At 45.6% G+C, this 21,619-nt stretch overlaps 1 protein-coding gene across 1 annotated transcript in view; it reads left to right on the forward strand.

Moving 5' to 3' along the window:
• The window catches only part of LRRC43 (leucine rich repeat containing 43), a 679,247-nt gene that overhangs the window by 269,823 nt on the left and 387,805 nt on the right, over positions 1-21,619 (forward strand). Inside the window, exon 9 of the mRNA XM_069619596.1 lies at positions 13,241-13,360. Within this exon, the coding sequence (XP_069475697.1) occupies positions 13,241-13,360 (120 nt within the window). The remainder of the gene's footprint in view (positions 1-13,240; positions 13,361-21,619) is intronic.

The raw sequence follows: 21,619 nt of genomic DNA on the forward strand, positions 1-21,619 counted from the left end.
ATGTCACAATACACACAAAATAGTTCAAGCTACACAATTTGTCTTCGGGAATCTAGACATGAACCTGGGGTGGAGTCAGCCCACTGGTCAGGGTGAAATGGGACAAAATGAAAGTGATAGACTGTATATTAAAATTCTTCTTAATGTTTATATTGCTTTTCAAATACTGAGGATTCCGAGCCCGATGATGGGGAATTATTCAAAGTATGTGAATCCATAAGAGATACCAATGTTCGAGAGCCATTGTTTTTTAATGTCATAAATACATAATAAAAGTTGTTTACTCATTAATCAGACATTAATAAGACATAATTATACAATCATCCGAACTGACGGAGGCACCAGCAAAGGTGGTGGAGTGGCCTTTATAGCCAAATCACACCTGAACCTAAGGGAATGGTCAACTGCATCCTTCCCTTCAGCAGAACTCCTCTCAGTTAAACTCCTGCTTACCTACCTGTCTTTAAATACCAAACCAGGCTCGCAAATTATTTTGCTGGGAGATCTTAACTTAAGTCTTCAGGACCCGAATGACTCTAATGCATCTAATATAGACAACGCCATTACATAGCTTGGCTTCAAACAATTCATCAACGGACCTACCCATACCAAGGATAGAACATTGGACTGGCTAGCAGACCTAAACTGCTCTATGACTGTCCTTAACAACACACCCTGTGCATGGTCTGATCACCACTGCATCACCTTCACCATACAGAAGGATGCCCATATTATCACTAACATGGCCCTGGCCTCTCAATCCTTATCCAGAAATAATCGTAACATGACCCTAGCCAACTTATTACCCTTGCTTCGGCCTATCACCGATTCAACCTATAATCCAGATATGGATCCATCTTCACTGGCAGAGCTGTACAACGACACCATCATTGAACAAGCTCTCAACAAAATTTCCCCTCTCAAACTTAGAAAAGCCAAACCGGCGGGCCACTTAAATAAGTGGTTCACAGCCGACTTAAAAGCATTCTGCAATGCCAAAAGATCAACCAAAGCCAACTGGAGAAAGACCCGTTCAATCGTAAATAAGGAAAAGTTCTCCATCGCTGCCACCACGTACAAAGCTGCCATTATCAATACCAAAAGAGAAATCTATTATGCTAGAATCCAAAATCCAAAATCTCGCACTAAAGAGCTCTTTTCCATTCTCAGGGATCTTGAGTACCTGGACCCTCCCAAAGAAGTCTGCATTAAGGACAAGGCCTGGTGTGCTAACATCCAGAAAGCCTTGTCAGACAAAATAGCTCTTCTTCAAACTAAAATCAAGACAAAAAAGAACAGTTTAGCTCCTAGTGCTGCCTCACGCAAACCACCTGCCCCCAACCCTCACCGTGCCAGCCGTTCTTCTTCTCCACAGTCACCACAATAAAAGTGGAAAATATCATCATGGGGCTTAAACCTTCACCATGCCGGGGAGCTATCTGCCCAGCCTCAGTCATCAAGGATGGAGCAAAAGACCTAGCACCATTTATCACTGCATTAATTAATTCCTCTTTTAACAGCTGTTCAGTCACTAACAATCTCAAAGAGGATTGGATCATGCCTCTTCTCAAAAAACCCAACCTCGACCCTAACATACCCACCAATTACAGGCCTATAACAACAGTCTCTTTCTCTTAAAAATATTAGATAGAGCAGCCTGTCTTCAAATTCAAAAACATCTGGAAGATAACAACCTTCTTGGCCTGCGACAGTCTGGTTTCAGACCGAGGCACGGCACAGAAACTGCCCTCCTGGATTTAAAAATCCAAATGGATGAAGCCAAACATAAGGGAAACCTGGCTATCCTTCTTTTTGCTGGACCTATCAGTTGCGTTTGATCTCGTTGACCATCAGAGCCTGACCAAACACCTGTCCATGGCTGCTGCGTTCTCTCCCAATGCCACTAACTGGATCCAATCCTTCTTATCTAACAGAACTACCAGAGTCTTTGCTCCCACAGTGTTTGCTGACCCAGAACCTATCTACTGTGGAGTCCCGCAGGGGTCCTGCGTGTCACCCACCCTTTATAATATCTTCACTAAGCTCCTCTTTGATCGTCTTGATAACATGGGAGTCACTTACACGAATTACGCGGATGACACCCAGGTCCTCGTTACACTCACTGGGTGCTACGACAAAGACTGCAAAATACTAAATGAGATTTACTTGGAAATACAGGCTTGGGTGGTGGCTCACAGCCTCTGTCTAAACGACGATAAAACGGAACCCCTTATCGTTGGCTCACAAGCGCGCCTGAACAGACTTGATTCACGCTACAAAACATTTAACATCGATGGTAAAATCATCAAAGTTGCCAAGGAAGTAAAAACGTTAGGGGTTTACTTAAACTCCACTCTCTCCCTCAAAAAACAAGTTAATACTACAGCATTCACAACAGTGTATACCAACAAACTAATCAATGCATGCAAACCCTTCTTGTCTACGTTCAGCTGCCTTACACTAGCCAGGGCCCTGATCTTATCCAAGCTGGATTATTGAAACACTTTATTCATTGGTACCACTGAACTTAATCTGAACAGACTACAAGTTCTGCAGAACAATGCCTTGAGATCTGCCCTGAACATTCCAAGCTTCAATCATATGTATGCCATCTTACGGGACACACATTGGGCTCCAGTACGAGATAGAATCCTGTTGCGCACTATAATCATCACACAGCCCCCAAATACCTCACTGACAAATTCTCGAGGAACTTTCCCTTGAGACCCACCAGATCTTCATACCTACACTGCTTCAAAATCCCCAAGTATAAACTGAAAACTGCAGGGGGAGCCAGCTTCCCGGTGCTAGCAGCCAAGCACTGGAATGCTCTAACCTCTATTATCAGAGCCGAACCTTCTTTTTAGACATTCAGATCCAAAGTGAAAGACTGGCTCTTTGCCCAGCAACACTAACTTACACCTCAGCTTCCTTTATTTATTACCGTTGTGAAACTAATTCTGTTGTACTTGTAATTTAGCTACTTACCTCACATTGCCTCTGTACTCTCCACTCATTGGGCCTCATTACGAGTCTGGCGGTAACCGAGGCAGTAAAACTGCCTGGTTACCGCAAGACTCGTATTACCATTTCGCCTCTGTGATTCACGGAATTACCGGGGCATTACAACCCCGGTGTCCCAGGAATTCTGGAGGCGGAATGGTGTAAATCCCCATTTCCATTGAGTCCTATGGACTCATCACGAGATGGTGCCGGTGTTCCCTCGTCCACCTGCAGGCGGGCGGTGGTAAACCCGCCAGGTCAGACCTGGCGGGAACGTCACCTCCCGCCTGCAGGACTCGGGATTACCTCGAAGATGGGAGTAGATATTCAAGACTTGGAGCCAAAGTGTTCATGTTTGTATCCTGGCTTTTTCCAGCAAGCGACAGTGATCCTGGTCAAATCATGATATCACAGACATTACAGTTCTGTCTTCTGTGAAAAGTGTTGCCTTCTCACATGCTGGCAGCATTGTTTAGCCCATCACCTAATCTTTCTTTTTATATAGGCCATAATACGCTTCTATGCCATTTTGTTTTTAAATATTGTCATGTTGGGTTATATGATGTGTGTACTTTCCTATAAAATGACACCATTTTACTTCATGGTAAGAACTGGAAATGAAAGAGGCATAGTGCAGACATTGCAGACTGGGTTTAAATCCCAACCTCACCTCTTAACCAATGTATGATCCTGGGCATCTCATTTAATCTCGTATGGCCTAACCTTTCAAAATTGTCAGTCCCTAAACCTTTCAAAATGTTGTTCTCAGGGTATGATCTTTAAAAACATGCTCATGGTTTCACTGGCTATAGTGTTGCTTCCTCTAGAAAAATAGTGAGCTTTGATGTATTGCATACCACAGCCACTTTTTCCTTTACTCTCTAATGGCAACACCACTTGAAACCCATGCGACTCTTCTAATCTCAGCCTCTCTGGATACAGACACCTTCATGGTAGCTTCTAATCTTAATCCGCTAGGTATGCTATGGCATGTGTAGCTTTCTCATTGCTTCCAATTGGCCTTCTCTATTCATCCTTGAGTACTTTTGCATTCTGTGAGGCAGCTAATCTGAGTTGTCTATTCTGTATTTTGTGCACCTTTTTCATATGACCTGTGTCCTGCATTTATACTATGGCCCGTGTACCTCTTGTACCTATGCTACAACACAAGTCCCCTTGTCGTAGACTGCTAATGTTGCCCTTGAAATGCTACTTATTTATCATTCTGATTTCAGCCAGCAGGAAGAGGGTAAGGGGACTGAAAGGGAGTACCCATGCTTATTTTGATTGTTGTGAGGCAGCATATCAAACTATGGGTTGTGATCCCGACAAGGTGGGTGGCCAGATATTGTGGATCCCTTAATACAGTGGCGGGGGAAAAGATGTCCATGCCCACGGCCCCAAAAAATGCTTACAATGGCCGGATCCATGTCATTTCATCACAGGATCCAATTTCGTGTTTTTTTCCCTGCGGATATTATAACGAAAAAACTCATTGAATTTGAATTTTTGGTTTGGGGGGTGTCGCCCCCTCCAAACCCCTCCATCCCCTTTCATTTTTTATCAATTCCCGAACACCCACACCCCATATATATATTTATCTAACCCCCCCACTAAATAATTAGTTGAGTTTTTTTCATTATAAAAATCATGGCAAAAAAATACACTAAATGTCATCACGTGATGAATGTCAAGTATTGGCAGAACTCATCGGTGTTAGGATGCCGTAATTATCCGGCTTCCACGGCTTCCACGAGACCTAATACTTATGGATATCGTACTTGCCGACGAACGGTGGTTACGGTCCCTTTAAAACCTTGTCTGCCGGGAGCTTGGAGGTTGGCATGGAGACGATGGCGTCCTCTCACGGCTTTCAGTTTTCACCGTGCACGCTGAAGGACGTATTGTGCTCATGTGATTCCTATTTAAGCCACGCCTGTACGTTATGCCGGCGCTTCTGAATCTTGTATTCTAGCAGCTTGCTATTCCTTGTATCCAGGTTCTTGCCTTGTCTTTTCTGCCTTGTTTTCCCCGTGTTCCTCGACCTCGGACTACCACCGGACCTGCCTTGCTTACTCCCTTGTACTTTTACTGCCAGCCTTGCTCCCTGACCTCGGACCGCCACGGACCTGCCTTGCTTACTCCTTTGTACTTTTGCTGCCAGCCCTGCTCTTCGACCTCGGACCGCCACTGGACCTACTATACCTTGCCGGCCAGCTTTTGTACTGTTTCCCGCTTATGGTTTCCACTCCTGCATTGGAACTTTGCACCACTGGTACACGGACTAGAGACTGCCTTAAATGTACCTTTAGGCGTCCTCGTGCCGTCAGGTTAGGTGTTGCTCTTTGGACATCTGCTAGGACCCGCCTCCTGTTTTCTGCTTTGCCTTCACTTCTGGTTGATTCCTTGTCATTTCGTATTTGGGTTTGCCATGAACACTTCCACATTACTTCTTCTCCTTCCTGGGGATATTCCGACACTCTGAAGAACTGCACAGGTTAGTGGTTGGTTTCTCTCTTGATGTCTGCATTTTGGTGTAGAATTGCACCATTGTGATTGTTGCTCTTCTTGCAGTTGTCTGGGGGTCTTGCCTGTACACCTTGAGAAGACGTCTCGGCCTAGTATCCTGTTCCATGCGGTTCTGGGTTCTTCGTTGGCATTCCATCTTTCCGCCAATCAATTGTTCTGGTTGTTCATTGTATCAACTAGTTCGGTAGATTGGCGAGAAGAATTCCTCGGCTACACTACGAGGGCAAGAGCGCTACTGACATATTCAGAAGCCATCTATATAAATGGATGCCAATGAGTATTTGACAGCCATCATGCAACTGGTGGCGGATTTACGCAATGAAATGGCTAATGCTCATGCTGCCACCGAAAGACGCACTGATGAGCTGCAGGCTGGTTTTCAGCCCACCGGTGCCGGGGCGCCTTCGCCCGCTGTGGCATCGGGTTCTGGGCTACCTCCTGCCCGTTCTGACACTGGGCCAGTGTACATGACTGCTCAATTTCCCTTGGCTCCGCCAGAGCGTTTTTTAGGTGACCCTAAGGCCTACCGAACCTTCCTTAACCAGTGTAGGTTACACTTTCTATGTAGGCCAGCCTCGTTTCCGGATTCAACCACAAAAGCGGCCTTCTTGTTGTCACACTTGGGTGGTACGGCGGCGGCATGGGCCAATCCACTACTGGAAGAGGGCAGTCACCTCTTGTACAATTGTGACGCTTTGATTGAGGCTATGAGTCGGGTTTTTGATACGCGGTATGCCACGCAAGCCACCGACTTACAATTATTGGCCTTACAGCAGGGGACTTCTACCCTTTTGGCTTACTTAGCCAATTTTAACCAAATGGTTGCCGAAAGTAATTGGCCAGAGGAGAAGAAGGCATCCCTATTTTATAAAGGGTTGTCTGATTCCCTTAAAGATACTCTATCCACAGTACCTGTAATCCCTACCGCTTTCCCTGAGTTGATTGACTTGGTACTGCAGATTGACTCTAGACAAGCAGAGAGAAGGGGGGAACGGAGGCTGCTTCCTCCTCTTACGACCACCACTTCCACTCCTGCCACCGGGTCCTCAGAACCAATGCAAATCGGAGCATTGCGGGGACCTTTGTCAGCAGAAACAAAGGAACACAGAAAAAAGAATGGCCTTTGTTTCTATTGTGGGTCATCGGATCATTTACTACGAACATGCACTAAGAAACCTGTTAAGAAGCAGGGAATCGCGAAAGCCCGGCAATAGAGGGGGTTCAGTTGCCAGGTGGTTCTTCCAGTGACCCCCTCATGTCTACACCCTACTGTTTATCTGTTACTCTTGCTTCCACCTCCCTCGGTAGGCGGGTGGTTCCAGTTGTTTTGGACTCAGGTGCCACGGGTAACTATATTGACGGTGCTTACGCTCGAGAGCTGGGTATACAGATTGTTTCCAAAGACTGCCCCGAGGTCGTGAATGCGGTCGATGGCTCATCCCTGGTTTCTGGTCCTGTGACTGAGCGTACTGCTACTTTGGTCATGAGGACGGAATGTGGGCACACTGAAGAAATCTCATTTGATCTGATTGCCGCCCCACAGCTTAAAGTTATCGTGGGGCTTCCTTGGTTGAAACTGCACAACCCCGTGGTGGACTGGCATTCGGGGGAAGTGAGCTTCCTTTCAGAACATTGTGACCAGTTTTGTTTGACATCAGTTCAGAAAACCTCTAGCCCAAGCCATGCACTCATGGATTCTGCCTCCACGATAGGGGCTGTTATTAACACTCAATTACCCCCAGAGTATCGAGAATATCTGGATGTCTTTGACGCAAGTGGGGCAGAAATCCTTCCTCCCCACAGGCCTTTTGATTGCCCTATAGAATTGGTTCCAGGGGCCAAGATACCATCTAGTCGGATTTATTCGTTGACACCCAAGGAGGATGTCATCCTTAAAGAATATATCGACAAATCCTTTAAATCAGGCTTCATTCGGCCTTCGCGTTCTCCGGCAGCTTGAACCTCTGGTTTTTGTTCCGAAGAAGTAGGGAGATCTTCGCCCTTGCATTGATTATCGGGCCTTGAATGCTGTTACGGTCAGGAACCAATACCCAATTCCCCTGATATCAGTCTTGCTCGATCAGCTCGGCTCGGCCAAAGTCTTATCTAAGCTAGACTTACGTGGGGCGTACAACGTTGTACGCATACGTGAAGGGGATGAATGGAAGACCGCCTTTAAAACAAAATACGGTCTATACGAATACACTGTAATGCCCTTTGGTCTAAATAACGCCCCAGCCACTTTCCAGTTCTTCATCAATGAAGTCTTTCATGACATGTTGGATCAATATTTGATTGTTTATCTAGATGACATCCTGATCTACTCCCCCAACCATGAAACCCATGTTGTTCATGTCAGTAGAGTCTTACAACGTCTGCGGGACAATCATCTGTATGCTAAACTTGAAAAGTGTCTCTTCCACGTACAAGAGGTTCAATTCCTTGGCTATAACATCACCAACAAAGGGGTTAAGATGAGCAGATCTAAGGTCTCTGCCATTCTGGATTGGCCGGTTCCCAACAATCTGAAGGCGTTACAATCCTTTTTAGGCTTTGCAAACTTTTACAGACGTTTTGTTCAAGACTTTTCAGCCATTGTTTGTCCCCTTACAGCTCTGACTAGCTCTAAGATATCTTTTCATTGGAATGGGGAAGCTCAACAGGCTTTTGATTGCCTGAAGTCCGCCTTCATCTCAGCACCTGTGCTCCAGCATCCGGACCCAACCCAACCGTTCATAGTCGAGGCTGATGCTTCGGATGTCGCTTTGGGTGCTATCCTGTCTCAACATTGCCCAGATGATGCAGGTTTACATCCAGTAGCCTTTCATTCGAGGAAGTTAACGCCTTATGAAAGGAATTATACTATCACGGAGCGCGAATTGTTGGCTATCCGGGACACATTCTTGGTTTGGAGGCATCATTTGTTGGGTTCTCGAGTGCCTATCCAGGTGTTCACGGATCATAGGAATCTCTTGGCTCTTCACTCAGTGAAGTGCACTACTGCACGGCATGCTTGTTTCGCATGAGTTCTTTTCGATGTTTGATTTCACTATTTCCTATCGTCCTGGTTCTCAGAATTCTAAAGCGGATGCTCTCTCTCGTCTACATGGACCCGCCAAATCCTCTCACGCCACTGGTGCACCTTTGTTACCCACTCAGGTGGTGTGTGGTTGCTCCTTACGTCCGTCACTTAAGTCCTTTATACAGGAATGGCTTCGAAACGATCCGCCAGAAGTAGCCAAATACAGACTGGAGATCGTAAATTCATTACCCTATAACCAGGGTAAAATATTCCTGCCTACTCCGGGGACACGACGTACTGCTATACAATTATGTCACGATTCGTCTCTGGCTGCTCATCCAGGTATTAGGAAGACTGTTGATCTACTAAAAAGATGGTGTTGGTGGCCATCTTTATTGCAGGATGTCACTGATTACATAAATACATGTTCGGTTTGTGCTCAGTGTAAGACATCACATGGCAAACCCGTGGGTTTGCTACAACCTATGCCTCTTCCAGATCGCCCTTGGTCCTCCATTTCCATGGATTTCGTTGTGGAACTACCTGTGGTGGAAGGTTTTGACACTATTTGGGTGGTCATCGACTATTTTACTAAAATGGCACTGTTTGTCCCTTGTCAGGGGATCCCTACTGCTCCTAAACTGGTGGATCTCTTTCTGCGGAACGTTTTTAGGTTGTTTGGTCTTCCTTCTCTGATCATCTCCGACCGCGGTCCTCAGTTTACTTCACGCTTTTGGAGAGCCTTGTCAGCTGCTTTAGGTATTGAAGCTCGGTTTTCGAGTGCCTACCATCCTCAGACGGATGGGCAGACCGAACGTCTGAATGCCACTATGGAACAGTATATAAGATGTCTTACCTTTCAGCGCCAGGACGATTGGCTTTCTGTACTGTCAATGGCCGAATTTGCTTATAACAATTCGCTCCACAATGCTACACAGGTTTCTCCTTTCTTTGCCCTTTATGGACAACATCCACGTTCCTTGCCTCTTGCCCCTGATTTGCCGACTCATAACCCTACTGCTCTTGCCTGTGTTAGGAACATTTCCGGCACCCATGTCCAGGTCAAAAAACAGTTGGTGGAGGCTCAAAACAGGACCAAGCTTTATGCAGACCGGCATCGTACCCCCGCTCCGGTATATCACCCGGGCATGAACGTGTGGTTATCAACTCGCAATTTACGCCTGCCTGGTCAGAGGAAGTTACTCCCACGTTTTGTCGGTCCATATGCTATATCGCATGTCATTAGCCCGGCAGTGGTGCGTTTGGTTCTCCCGCGTTCGTGGAAACTTCACCCAGTATTCCACGTGTCTTTGATTAAACCGTGCCGTCATGATACTCGTCTCCCCTCTCATCCTCCGCCTGTTAGGGTTCGGGTTCCTGTGGAGTATGAGGTTTCAGCGATCTTGGACACCAAGGTTCGGAACGGTAAAAGACACTACTATTTTGACTGGAAGGGTTATGGTCCGGAGGATCGCACCTGGGAACCATATGAGAACATACATGCCCCGGTTTTGTTGTCCCGTTTTTGAAAATCTCGGAAGGTGGGGGTCTCTTTGGGGAAGGAAACTGTCAAGTATTGGCAGAACTCATCGGTGTTAGGACGCCGTAATTATCCGGCTTCTACGGCTTCCACGAGACCTAATACTTATGGATCACGTACTTGCCTACGAACGGTGGTTACGGTCCCTTTAAAACCTCGTCTGCCGGTAGCGTGGAAGTTGGCATGGAGACGATGGCGTCCTCTCACGGCTTTCAGTTTTCACCGTGCACGCTGAAGGACGTATTGTGCTCATGTGATTCCTATTTAGGCCACGCCTGTACGTTATGCCGGCGCTTCTGAATCTTGTATTCTAGCGGCTTGCTATTCCTCGTATCCAGGTTCTTGCCTTGTCTTTTCTGCCTTGTTTTCCCCGTGTTCCTCGACCTCTGACTGCCACCGGACCTGCCTTGCTTACTCCCTTGTACTTTTACTGCCAGCCTTGCTCCCTGACCTCGGACCGCCACCGGATCTGCCTTGCTTACTCCTTTGTACTTTTGCTGCCAGCCCTGCTCTTCGACCTCGGACCGCCACTGGACCTACTATACCTTGCCGGCCAGCTTTTGTACTGTATCCCGCTTATGGTTTCCACTCCTGCATTGGAACTTTGCACCACTGGTACACGGACTAGAGACTGCCTTAAATGTACCGTTAGGCATCCTCGTGCCGTCGGGTTAGGTGTTGCTCTTTGGACATCTGCTTGGACCCGCCTCTTGTTTTCTGCTTTGCCTTCACTTCTGGTTGATTCCGTGTCATTTCGTATTTGGGTTTGCCATGAACACTTCCACATTACTTCTTCTCCTTCCTGGGGATATTCTGACACTCTGAAGAACTGCACAGGTTAGTGGTTGGTTTCTCTCTTGATGTCTGCATTTTGGCATAGAATTGCACATTGTGATTGTTGCTCTTCTTGCAGTTGTCTGGGGGTCTTGCCTGTACACCTTGAGAAGACGTCTCGTCCTAGTATCCTGTTCCATGCGGTTCTGGGTTCTTCGTTGGCATTCCATCTTTCCGCCAATCAATTGTTCTGGTTGTTCATTGTATCAACTAGTTCGGTAGATTGGCGAGAAGAATTCCTCGGCTACACTACGAGGGCAAGAGCGCTACTGACAATGAAAGGACGTTGTACCCAATGTCCCTGGCTCTACCTGGAATATCATACAGTGATCTATCTCTCTTGCTCTCTCTCGCTCTCTCTCTCGCTCTCTCTCTCTCACTCTCTCTCTCTCTTTCATTGCCTGTCTCTCTCTCTCTCTCTCTCTCTCTCTTTCTCACTCTCTCTCACATCCGCTCTCTCTCTCTTTCACTCTCTCTCTCTTTCATTGCCTGTCTCTCTCTCTCTTTGTCTTTGTTGCTCTCTTTGCGGTGAGAGTAGCGTGGACAGGTACTAATTTGCTGAAGCCACCTCAGCCTTTGCTGACAGCAGCATGACCAGAGGAAAATCACACATATGTTGAAGGAGGGAAGTGTAAGAGTTGCAGTGTTTTTATGGTTAAACGTAGAATCAGAGCACCAGGGACACAGAGGAATTCACTGAGGTAAGGACAGGCCTGGTATTTTGGAGACTTACATTGCCATTGCATGTGTCCTGCAGGAGTGTTACTATCACTCTGTGAACACATTGGGCCTCATTACGAGTGAGGCGGAATGGGTTAACGGGCTCCGCAAAAGGAGGCGGACCCATAAAACCCGTTCCGCCTCATTACGAGCTCCCCTCGTGGGACCCGGTAAGTAACGCCTGGTCAAACCAGGCATGCTTACTGGGTCCCGCGAGGGGAAGAGGGAGCAAACAACCGGCCGCTCGTAATTGGCCTGTTGTTTGCACCCTCTCCCATTCCCATTGAGCCCTATGGGGGCTCAGATGGGAATGGGGAAGGTCCGGGCCCGGGTTCCGGGAGGAAGGAATTACCGGGCCCTGCAAACTTGGAATGGCACGGTAATTCCCCATTCTGGGAACCCGGACCCGATTTCGGTGGCAGCCATGCCGCCAATAGCGGCATGGCTACCGCCGAAGTCGTAATGAGGCCCATTGTCTATACATGGGACAAAGATGGCTGTGTGGGTAGGCACTGAAGGGGTATTGAAGTTCTGACAGACCTTGTAATGGACTACAGGAACAGGCTACAAGATCTACAACTGCATTGTCTAGTTTTTAAAAATTAGTATTGATTGTGCAGTGAAGGGCCAGCACGTAAAATTAAACAATGCCTTGGTGCTCACAGAAGAAACAGATCTTTGGTTTTAATCCGAGCACAACACTTTTAAGTGTTACAGTTGTGTGTATGCTCAGCTAAAGAAGCTATTAAGAAGGAAATTATGTATTTGAATCAACATTGTAAACTTGCTCATTTGAAAATGTTACCATATTCATTTCTAATGATAACTTCCAATATATATTGTAATCGTAATGGGAACATCATAATAGTCTTACTGAGTAAAGCACATTATCAAAACCTAGAATAATGATATACATTATTTTCTGATAGCATGATGAACACCTATTCTACTCTCTCGAAACACCCATATGAAAAAGGGGAGGGAACAAACTGCACCTATGAAGGTTCCTGGCTGCTTTGCATACAATCAAATAGCATTTTGTCAAGCTTATAATGACCACTGATCTTAATTCGTCAATGTGTGACATGAGGTTACTCAGTGAGTTTCATAAATGAGTTCCAACTACCCTGGCTGCTTGCTCAGGCTCGTCAAGGTAATCTGGGGTTACTCCGAGAGTTTCATGAATTACTTCAAACTTTGGCTGCTTGACCAGGCTCTTCTGTGTGCCGTCTGAGGTTACTCGGTGAGTTTACGCATGAGTTCAATGCCTGGCTGCTTGGTCAGGATCATCAAGGTGTAGTCTGGGCTTACACAGTGAGTTTCATCAATTAGTTGATACTACCCTGGCTGCTTGGTCAGGCTCGTCATTGTGGGTCTGGGGTGACTCTGTTTGTTTAAAAGAAGGAGTCAAAACCACCCTAGTTGCTTGGTCAGGTTCAGCGGCGTGCAGCCTCCTGCTATGCCCATATCACAAGCATCCCAGGTGCCGCGTATCTTGATGTTTTTGGGACTTGGTATTCTAGAGATATTTGTCTTTCAGCTTTTAACTGGTTCTTATACTCCACGCTGTGTCCTATTTTCTGGTTTCATAGACTCTTTATTGGCCAGCTGAAGAGGTTCGTGTGGAAAGCGGAAAGTCGCAATCTCCTAAAAAAGGCGGGAAAGCGAAAGATAACGAGAAACAGAAGGAGAAAGGGAAGCAGAGCGCCAAGGTAAGCACTGAAGTCTGACTATTAGAACTCGTATTGCACAGGAGTTTGGGACCATCATTGTTTACGCAATACATCAAAACAATGAACACATATGCCTCATCCTTTTATGATTTATATTTATATTCTCACCACTTTCCTGTGCCCCGAGTTTCCCACACCCGTTCTGCATCACCTTCAGTTTCCCAATCCCGTGCTGTGATTTCCCAAGTACGCACTCTGCAAGTCCTGCTGAGCTAGATCTCCTACTGAGGATTACAGCAACGTGAGACCCAAGATCCCATCTGTGCTGCTCATCTCCAAGGTTTTCTTCCCCAGAGGGTTTCCCTGCAGTTCTTTGTGTCTCTGTGGATTCGGTCAGCAATCTGACCTTTCATTTATTATCAGGTTTATTGACTTTGGTGCCAAGCTTACAGTTATAACAGGTGTGTTCCCATCCAGGGCCATCAGACGTTTCTCCCTCATGTATAACTTGATACATTTGTTTTTTAAATTTAAAATATTTGCCCTAAACAGAATAGCATCACATACAAGGAAAACATCATCAGTACTGCCAGTAAAAAAACAATAACACCCCTTTAGAAAATACACCAGATATGAGTTACTCCAAGTCAATCTTGAGAAATCTACCCCATATATCAACAAACGCTGTGCTTTTCTTCTGACATTAAAGGGCAACTCTGTCAATATTGGAGAGGGAATACATCTCCTGAAGCCACATGGATTTGCTGGGGAAAGTGGTGGATTTCCAGTTTTGCAAAATAATTCTCTTGGCCATCATAGAGGCCCTAGGGAGCCCTGCGAGTTGGACAGATCCTCCAGATCGGTATCTTCTCCCAAAATTAAATTTGCAAAGTCATTTCCATATCCACTACAAGAACCATGTTCAGAATGCTACAGATCTCACCCCAGAAGGTCTTCACCTTATACGAGTTCCACAACGTGTGCTCTAACTAACCTATTTTCTCTTTACACCCCCAGCAAGCATTGGATGTACTGAGGCCTTGTTTGCACAGACATTCTGGTGTCCAGATACCCTATTCGGAAGCTTGACTTGCCTCGCTCTTTTACCAATATTAATAGACATATGAGGAATGTTTCTACAAAGAGCATCCCATCTGGGTATTATCATTTCAGATGTAGGGCAGCTCTATCATTTATGTGAGAGCTGATTAGTCCATTCTGATGAAGCATTCAAGAGTTTATAGACAGACAAAGCTGCATGCTCCTATTCACATAGGTGAGTAAAGCACCCATACAGGACATCCTCTGGGAACTCTCCTAATGGTATAGCAGACCTAAGGGACCTGAATTCCCCATTTGTACAGCCTCTGAGGTCATATATGTCCCACAGGTTCTGGAAGGATAGCCATGACCCATTCCGAAATAAATCACCAATTCACCGAATCCTTCGTAGGTACCAGTTTCGGCCAGAAAGCATCTTGTTATTGATCTTGATAGAGGGAATCAACCATATTCAAGCCCCACATGCAACGAGTGCTTCCATTTTCAACAACTTAGACATCTCCTGCCAGCATGTGCGTAAGAATTACGTAAGAACAGAGGTGTCCTTCTTCTTGTCATCCTCGTAGCCAGTAAAGCGGTTGGTTCTAACGGGCCGGCCAAACTTGCCTCTGTCACTGTCCACTCATAAAAAGGTGCTTGCATGAAAGGCAGTATGTGGCGGGTCATAAAAGCAAGGTAGTATTGTGTAAAGTTAGGCATGGCCAGACCCCTTTTGTCACGCAGGAGCTGCAGCTTCCACAGATTCAAACTTGGAGGTTTGAGATCCCTTAAAAATGCCTGGATCAAACCATCCAACTTCTTCATCAAAGACTTGGTTGGCGAGAGGGGAATCATGCTCCTGATGGATGTGATCTGAGGGGCCGCCGTCATTTTTAAAGCATTCACTTTGCGTCTGAGTGAACATTTGAGAGAATCCCATCTCATCAAGCCTTTTGTAAACTATCGGACCGAATCATTGACGTCCGCTCTTACGCCGACCGGCGGTTTGAGAATGCGAGGGGAATATAATATTTCACGATTCGACTGCGCCTTGGCCCCCCCATGTGGATAGTCGAATATTGACTCTCGACATATTAAGACACCTCTGGCTCTTACAGACAGATCAATTTATTAATGTCTGTCCTTGGGATTGAGCTTGACATTTGAAAGAAAACATTATTTGACTGAGCTCTACCATTTGGGTTGAGACCATGAATGCGTTTTTGCATTTTATCACAAAATTGCTGACTGAAGAATAGAGCTATTCAAGAACAAACAGCATCAGCCATCACCAATTTGAATGTGATAATTTGTGTGTTTTCTATTTGAGTGCTTTGTCCTGAGGAAGACCTTTATCAGTCGTTGCAGACTAGATTTATCCAACCGTTGAAACTACTAATTTAAAGATCCATTTGGGTGACATGTTGGTGTTCCATCCATGATGTCCCCAGTTCTTGTAGTTGACTCAATGCACCTCAATTGATTCCAGATTGAACGCATCATAGATTGCATGCACTTTAATTGACTTTAATGTGAATCATTGCACCTTAATTGATTCCAGATTAAATGCACTTTAATTGACTTTAATGCACTTTAATCGACTCATGTTTTTTAAATTTAATGCATTTAGGTTTATTAACTAGACTTTTTCTAGTTTCATTGCACCTTAAATCCATTTAATACATTTTATACTTGACTGAAATTCTCTATCCCTGCATGTTGCCATACTATATAATTCAGAGAGTTACAGCCTCTTTCCTCGTGAATTCCTTCACACAGAGCGAGTTCTGTGCCTCAGTCTTTTCTCTATTGGCACAGCTTGCACAACAGCGTAATACCATAGAATGTTTTGGCAACAGACACCTTGGGCCTCATTACACGGTAGGCGGTAAGGGTTTACCGGTACCGGTATTTTACCGGTACCGGTAAATCCTTACCGCCTTACTACGAGGTCCCTTTGCAGGTTGGAGAATTTAACGCCTGCTTTTTGCAGGCTTTAAAAACCAACACGCAAAGGGACCAGGGAGCTAATTACGGTACCGCAATTTGCGGTGCCGTAATTAGCACCTTCCCCATTCCCATAGAGCCCTATGGGGCAAAAATGGGAATGGGGAAGGGCAATGGTGGAAGGGGGAATTACCGCCCCGCCAACCTTGGAATAGGGCGGTAATTCCCCTTTCCACCAAGGCGGTGCCAGTATTTTACCGACATGGACCAAGGTGCTAATAGCACCTTGGTCCACCGCCATCCGTGTAATGAGGCCCCTTGAGTCCCTTAATCCACTGAAGTGGTCCTATATGAATTATGGGCAGAATATTCAGATCAATAGTTTTTATCTCCATGACATTAATAAAAAATACAATCGATTATATGTCTGTTTATATGTTGTTCTGACTTCGCCCTCTTCTCAGCCATCAATTTGAAACCTGCTAAGAATGATTAAATTACCTTTTGCGAAGAGCTCCGCAAGACATAAACCCCAATGTACTTTTTGACAATCTGTCTACAGCCATTTTCAGATTAGTCTCCATCAAGTCCTTTATGTCATTAGTTAGCCAAACTGAGATACAACATTTTAATTGGGCACCACATGAATCCATAATTTGTCAAATAAATCAGATTTTAGCACAAGTGGGAACAAGGCATAGCTTCTGAGTTGAGCCAGTTTATCTTGAATCTTGTAAAATGGCTGAATCTTTCAAGGTGATCCATCAGTGAGGGTATCGAAGATGAAAGGTCCTGTAATACCAACAGCAGATCATCAGCATATAGCTACAATTTCTGCATAACACCATGAAATGGGACACCGTTAATTCTGTCGACCACTCTGATGTCAGCTGCCAGTATTTCCAACTATAGAACAAACAGCAAGCGTGAAAGTGGACAACATTGTCGGGTGCCCTGTCGTTCATCGAATTTTGCAGAACATATACCGCTGGTCATCACAACTGCAGTTGGACCTTTGTATACGAGTCTCACCCAGCTCAGTAATTCTGGCCCAAAGTTCATGCTTTCTAGAGCCAAGAATTGGAAATCCCAGTGGGCCTGGTCAATAGCTTTCTCGTCGTGAAAAGAGATTGCTGCGACACCAGTCTTCAAGTTGTTGCCCTCAAGTAGTGTTAATAATAATTTCTGCATATTTGTCACCGAGTGTCGCCCTTTGACAAAGCCATTCTGATTCATGTTCACCAGTTTTGGCGGGACCATTTCCAGCTTCCGTGCCAAGGCCTGTGACAAGAACTTGCTGTCAGTGTTTATGAGGCTTATAGTCCTATGGTGGCTTACCCTTTTTTAGAAGGACATATATTGTGGCATGTCTAAGTGTAGGTGGAAGTGTACCCTTGCTCTTCCATATTCTTAACATGTTCCACAGTAGACAAAAGACACCATCTGGCATCACTCTGTATAATTCTGCTGATAGACTATCTGGGTCCTGGCATTTCTGCAAATTGAGACTGTATACTGCTTTCTTAATTTAATCTAATATCAAATCAGCATCAAGAGTTCTACTCTCCTTGGCTGACGAACATGGTAGGGCATGCTCCTCTCGATAACGTAAAGTTGCCTCATCGTTGATTACATGCGACTCAGAACAGAGACTCTCATAAAAAGCCTGAAACGCTTTGTTTATCACAACAGGATCATATGTTAGCCCTCCAGAGCTCCTCTTAATGGCACAGATTGCTCTGCTTCCAAAAAAGCTGGATACATTATATGCTTTTTGGGGGTCTGAGCCCCAACTGGTGCTTATACAGGTCCCAATACGATTATGACTGAATAACGGTTGGTAATTCTGCCATATTCCGTTACCGTCACCACCAGTGGTGGTAAATATGCCAAATTAAGATTCATGGTAAATCGGTGTTAGTTCGCAATCTTGGAGACTCCATGGGGCTTTGCAGGAATTATCGCTGGCGGTAAATTAGCCAGTGGCAATTGCTCTCATTTGTGGTGGTAACGTGTAGTAAAAGCCTCCAACCAGGTGCTGGAGGTTTTTCTCCAATTTCCCTCTAAACTCGGAATATGGTGGTGCTGGGAAAGTCACTATAATTCGGTTGTGCCACTTTTTTACTGCACCGCCTTACATTGAATGAGGCACAATGTATTTTCAAGGCAATATGCTTGGTGTTGGAGCTATCTCTTCTCCAAAACATTCACTGTGTAATGAATGTTGCCGTTAACAGGTGGGTAGAGCCGGCCTCTGGATTTTTGAATTCAGAGACATGGGGCCTCATTAGATGTTTGGCAGTAGCCATGCCGGTAAAACTGGCAGCCTGCTGCCAAACTTCCCAAAAAATCCGACCCCCGCCAATGGCCAATTACTGGGGTATTCTGGCCCCGCCGGACCCGGTAATTGCCCTTTTGCAGGTGCCGAAGCCGGTTGATCCCCATTCCCATTTGAGCTCCATAGGGCTCAATGGGAATGGGGATGCCTGTAGCACCAGCATGGTTCATTACCGTGCCGGTGCTAAGGTTTGCGTAGTCTGCCGGTCTGGGAACTACGGTACCGGTAACCTTACGGCAGGCTTGTAATGACACCCCATGGTTGTGGTGTTGTTATAATATTTTCTTTAATGTTTAATAGCGATTGAATGATGTTTTAGGTGCTCTTTCCCTCCAAAATTACCAAGGGCACTTATGTAGTCAGGTGGGGAGGTTGATCACTTACAGTCTTGGAGTCTGGCTAGTGGTGCATACTGTGTGAGCTTTATTTCCACTCTCATGGTTTGGGTGATATGCGAAAGGTGACAGGAGGTCCTGATTGTAGGCTTATTATAAGGGACGGATGATAAGGTCCACGCATTAGGGTAGCATTAGGGTAGCTTAAGAACTCTGGCCAGCGTATGTGGATGCTTGAGTCACCCGTTACACAATATAACAAAAATCAGCCAATTAAGCAGTTTTATTATGCATTGTTCTTTTTAGTACGTTTTTTCCTCCAACTTCTGCAGTCACACAATGGGCACAGCATGCTCCCCCACTACAGAAAGGGCTGTTGAGCTTTCTGGTTGTGCCACACACACCAGTATCCATTTCTTGGGTTCCATGTCTTAAAATCGCAGCAAAAATGGCTGTGAATATAAAATATTGCGGCAAAAATGCAGTGGTTTTGCCACCACAATCATGTAAAGGATGCGGGGGACACCCCCGCAACCCCTGGACCCATTATACCATTTAAGGGGAGCAGGGGACCCCCCGCAACCCCTGCTCTCCTTAAATTGTATGAAGGGTACACCGTTACCGGGTCAAACCACAGCAAGATTTTCTTTACCAGCAACATTTTTGCCGCAATTTTATTACCTGATACCATTTCTTGGAATGGAGAGAGCCCATAGAATGCTACCTGAGTGACGAGTGGTCCTTTCTGCTTGGGTCACAAGGGTCTCCAGTGACAGTGCACTGGGGCGTGGGGAGGCAAGGGTGCATTTTCAACCCCCGAAATTCCTCCCCACAGTTTTCAGCACTGTGTGCTTCATGTTCGCTCTTCTGTTCTGCTACTGGCTACTGGCATGGAACAGTAATTAGGTGTCCAACAAAGTGTCACCAGAGCAGCCATGTTGAGGTGGATTTCAAAGGTTCACCATTGTTGCATGCACCTCATACTAACATCTGATCTGGCCAGTGGCTTTGCTGGGATTTCATAAAGACTGTGTTCATGCTTCAAGTGGACGTCATGGCCTTGTTTTGCCTTCAGGTGGAGCAAATCACCTCTGAATCTACTGTGCCTTGCATTAACTCCATTTCTGGATTCAGGTGTTTAAAAAAATATTCCAGAGTCATTCCCAAATAGGAAACTTCCATCCAGAACACAAAACCATGTCCTGTCTCAAGTCTTCCATTGGAACTTGTCAAACGAAAAAACTATTAACTCCATCGCGAAGTATGTGAACGTTAGATGTTACAACATTGATCATATAATTGTTGTCACTGCATGACATCACGAGTGGCATTATTGATCACAGTGCTCATCAAATCACATATGAAATGTCCTAAAGGTTTAATTCGGCAGCTGCATTCCATCTGGCATCAGTGTGTTCCAGGTTGGTTTAAGGCTCCTTGATTCAAGAAGTGTGGGGGCCCCCTAATTTCAATATGAAGTGAAATCAGTGACATCACAGAAAATGACATCATAGAATGAGTCTTTAATACTCGCAGGGATCATGGAAATGTAAAGATATTGCCAGGAGTAAGCCCAGAGACATTTTGTGATGCCCAGTGCATGCATGTTCACTGATAGTATGTGGCAATATCTAGAGGGATTCTTTTCATTGTGAGTAGTGGGCAGTGTGAGCTGAATCGGTCTTCTAATTCTAGCAGATCAGACACAGTGTGATCAAGTGAGGTGTCCACGTTACATCAAACCGTCAATCCAGACGCTCTCGATGACATGAACTGTAAACTTTATTGTGCCTTCAGCGGGACCGCTGACCGGTCCGCATATCAAACCGGTAATCCAGACAATCCATGTAGTCCTGATGCGAATCATGGAATGGTCTATCCCTTTGAGAGCCGCCATTATCCAACGCCAGGGGACATACAAACTCTGAAATTGACTATTGCGGGCCGTAATTACCAAATGCCAGTTGACCCGCATGACAAATAGGTGTGAGGCTAAAAGCATGTTACGTGTTTACATGTCTGTAAACCAGACCTTGGGGAGAAGGAACCCAGCGACTGGCCCGGGGAACCAGCTGAGGGAGAGTTCCAATGGAAGTGGAAGAAGGATGATGAAAATGGTCCTGGAAATCAAGGCAGTGGGTCTCATTATAAGTTCGGCATTATATGGTAAAAGTGGTTGTAACGTAATTACTGCCACTTTTACCATACCACCGAATGAGTAGCAGATGTCAGAAACGAGCGCTGAGCTCGCTGTCCTATCCGACCGACTTCAATGTCTATTTAAGCCGGTCAGTGGTAGAGGAATTAGCCCTGGCAGAATTAGCGCCAATATTTGGCGGAATTAGCCTAGGGGCTAATTCCCTCAGAGGAAATTATCATCCCGATTCAAAACGGTATTTCCGCCGAATCGTGAGTTGAAATACCGCCAATATATCTCCAAAAATGGGCAGTAATTCCACCAAAAACACAGTGCAGTTACCGCCACCTAAAAGGTGGAGGTAAATGCATACAGGTGATGGAAATTGAAACACAGGTACACCCAATCCACTCAGAAAGGGTACATAAGCCCACACCTTCCTCAAACACACTTCACAACACCATGCTGCCACTAGCTGTTGCGAACTGGGACATGCAGCT

The sequence above is a fragment of the Ambystoma mexicanum genome, chromosome 10 (assembly GCF_040938575.1).
Source record: "Ambystoma mexicanum isolate Mex_15411 chromosome 10, UKY_AmexF1_1, whole genome shotgun sequence".
Lineage (NCBI taxonomy): Eukaryota > Metazoa > Chordata > Amphibia > Caudata > Ambystomatidae > Ambystoma > Ambystoma mexicanum.